Source organism: Cheilinus undulatus, linkage group 17, assembly GCF_018320785.1.
Source record: "Cheilinus undulatus linkage group 17, ASM1832078v1, whole genome shotgun sequence".
NCBI lineage: Eukaryota > Metazoa > Chordata > Actinopteri > Labriformes > Labridae > Cheilinus > Cheilinus undulatus.
Window position 1 is genome coordinate 2302902 of NC_054881.1, and position 2425 is coordinate 2305326.

Sequence of the window (2425 nt, forward strand, 5' to 3'; positions counted from 1 at the left end):
GCTTGTATTGTGCCAATCCATAACTACAGTCATGTAAAGACACTTTACAAGTAGGGCATGTCTAGACTGTTCTCTCTGATGTGGCCAATTACAATAGACTCCCGTAATCATTAACTACTACATTAAAGACCACCCTATTATAAGAAGACCAACACTAATTTATCAGAACAGTGAAGTAGTATTGCTCTTGGATTCCAGAAACTCTAACATGTCCAAGTAACGCTTATAGATGAAGGTATGATGTTAACAGATGACACAGTTACGTCTGTGATCACTGTCGAGCAGTGCTCTGATTGCTTTTTCTTATCATCTTCAATTCCTGGACCTTCTGTGTGTCTCCTTTCTTACTGAACTGCTCCAACAAGAGGTCCGAGTGGCCATTACTGGAAAGTGTTGTGGCTTTTATAGCGATCGGCCGTAGTCCAACGAAATGCTTAAAGGACTCATCTAGGCACTGATCTTTGTCTCTCTGATGTTTTTCCATTTCCTCCTCAAGGACTCTCAGAATGCTTCTTGTGTCTTCATACTCTGATTTGATCCTCTCATACTTCTCTTCCACATCCTTCACAATGACTTTATCCTTTTTAAGCCCTTCCAGTTGAGCTTTAACCTTCACACACTCCTCTAATCCTCTAAGATACTTCTCCTTCATATCTGGGAGAGTCTTCTGAACTTTTCTCGTCTTGGTCTCATACCTCCATTGTTCTTTCACATGATCAGACACTGGACATTTCCCTTGGCACACCGTGCATTTGTCCTCGCTCATGACTTCACAGCCACTGGGACTCCAGGCCACTGTGCATCCAGGATAGTGGCAGTTCTCCTCGCAGACGGTACAGCATGTAGCACCTTCATAAAAAACCCCCAGTAACCATGACCCACCACTGAAAGGTTCTTTAACTTTGTAGGGCTCATCAACTTCCACAATGAAGTTCTCGTTGCTTTTCATCTCTAGTTCATACTTCCTCAGAGCTTCCTGGAGCTGCTGGATTTTCTCCTGGGTTTGAACACCCTGCTGAATTTGGTCAGCGAGACTCATCATGGTTTGTTCACATTTCTTTAGAGCTTCCTGAGTCTGTTGGATTTCTGTCTCATGTTGTTTGATGTTCTTGACTCGGTCCTGCAGGTTTTGGATGCAGCCTCTTAGTCCGATGCGTTTGTTCAGAACCTCCACTGTCTTTTCTATCTTCTGAGGTGCAGTTTTCTCCAGAAACTCGAAGAACTGTGTCAGTCCTTTGGTTGTTATTTTGAATGCATTTCCAAGGGCTTCTCTGTCCTCTGTCCTGTCTTTATTTTGGCAGTTATTAAAGAGGAAGTGAACTTGCTGGTTTCTTCTGTCTTTGGCACATGTGATGTTTGCAGCCTCGAGAGTTTTCAGAGTCTCTTTAGGTTTCGTTCCATCCGAATGTGTGATGAGGGGGACGATGTTCCTCTCCATGTCTTTTCCAAACAGAGAAACCACTGAATCCAAGATGTACCTCAAGCGGTCACTCAGGCCATTGCATCCTGTTTTAAGCACCAAACCAACAACATTGATTTCATGAACTCCATCGTTCAAACAGAACAAGTCAAACAATCCTTCCCTGACAACAGCTCGATCTACCCATCTGAAGTCACCGAATCCTGGTGTATCGATGACGGTCAGAGAGTAGGGCAGAGTTTTACCTTCAAAATCAAAGATTTCGTACACGATCACGTCTGATGTGTGACCTTCAAACTGGCTTCTCTCTTCTTCAACGATCTTAAACCAGACATCGTCCTCCCACGTCACTCCCATGTCATAGTTGACCAAAGCGTTGATCATGGTAGATTTCCCCGTATCTGTTTCACCAACAAGCAAGACGGTTCTGTTCGTCTTGTTCAGATCTTTTTCACCAAAACTGAGTCTCCTGATTGTTCCAATATAGTCCTTCTTTGGTGTCAGCTGGTAGACTGTGGGAGATCCTGAATGGATCAGTTCTTTGCAGATGATCTTGTCATATTTGCAGGAGCTGTCCATTTTCCTGTAGAAATAGAAAAACTTCAATCAAGACTTGAAAATTCTCAACCTCCACCTCTCTTCATGAGAGTGAGAGCTGGCGACAACAGCTCAAATCTGTTACTAATAACTGAGTTTGGCATAACCTATTATTTGTTAGTTAGAAGCATTCATTTCTTATAATCAATCTTAAACTTTTACATTAATTTTAAAGCCAGAATGGCTAAGTTAGCATTACCAACATAGCTAAAGTTAACAGAGCATATAAAGGCAGCATTGCTACATAAGCTATGCTGGCTGCATTAGGATGTTTTCATGGAGGACCAGCTTTTTCCTGTAAACAGACTGTTTATTTGGCTTTATTGCATGTTTTGTTTTGTTTTGTTTAACAGCACTGTGTCTAAACCGTGACTCTCCACATACACTCATTAGAGCTCCAGCCTTGAG

The 2425-nt window shown here is 42.4% G+C and overlaps 1 protein-coding gene across 1 annotated transcript; it reads right to left on the minus strand.

Moving 5' to 3' along the window:
• On the minus strand, positions 1-1999 carry LOC121525203. The gene has a single exon (XM_041811060.1). The coding sequence runs from the start codon at positions 1997-1999 to the stop codon at positions 272-274; it is 1728 nt and encodes a 575-aa protein (XP_041666994.1). The 3' UTR covers positions 1-271.
• Between the last annotated feature and the right edge of the window lie 426 nt (positions 2000-2425).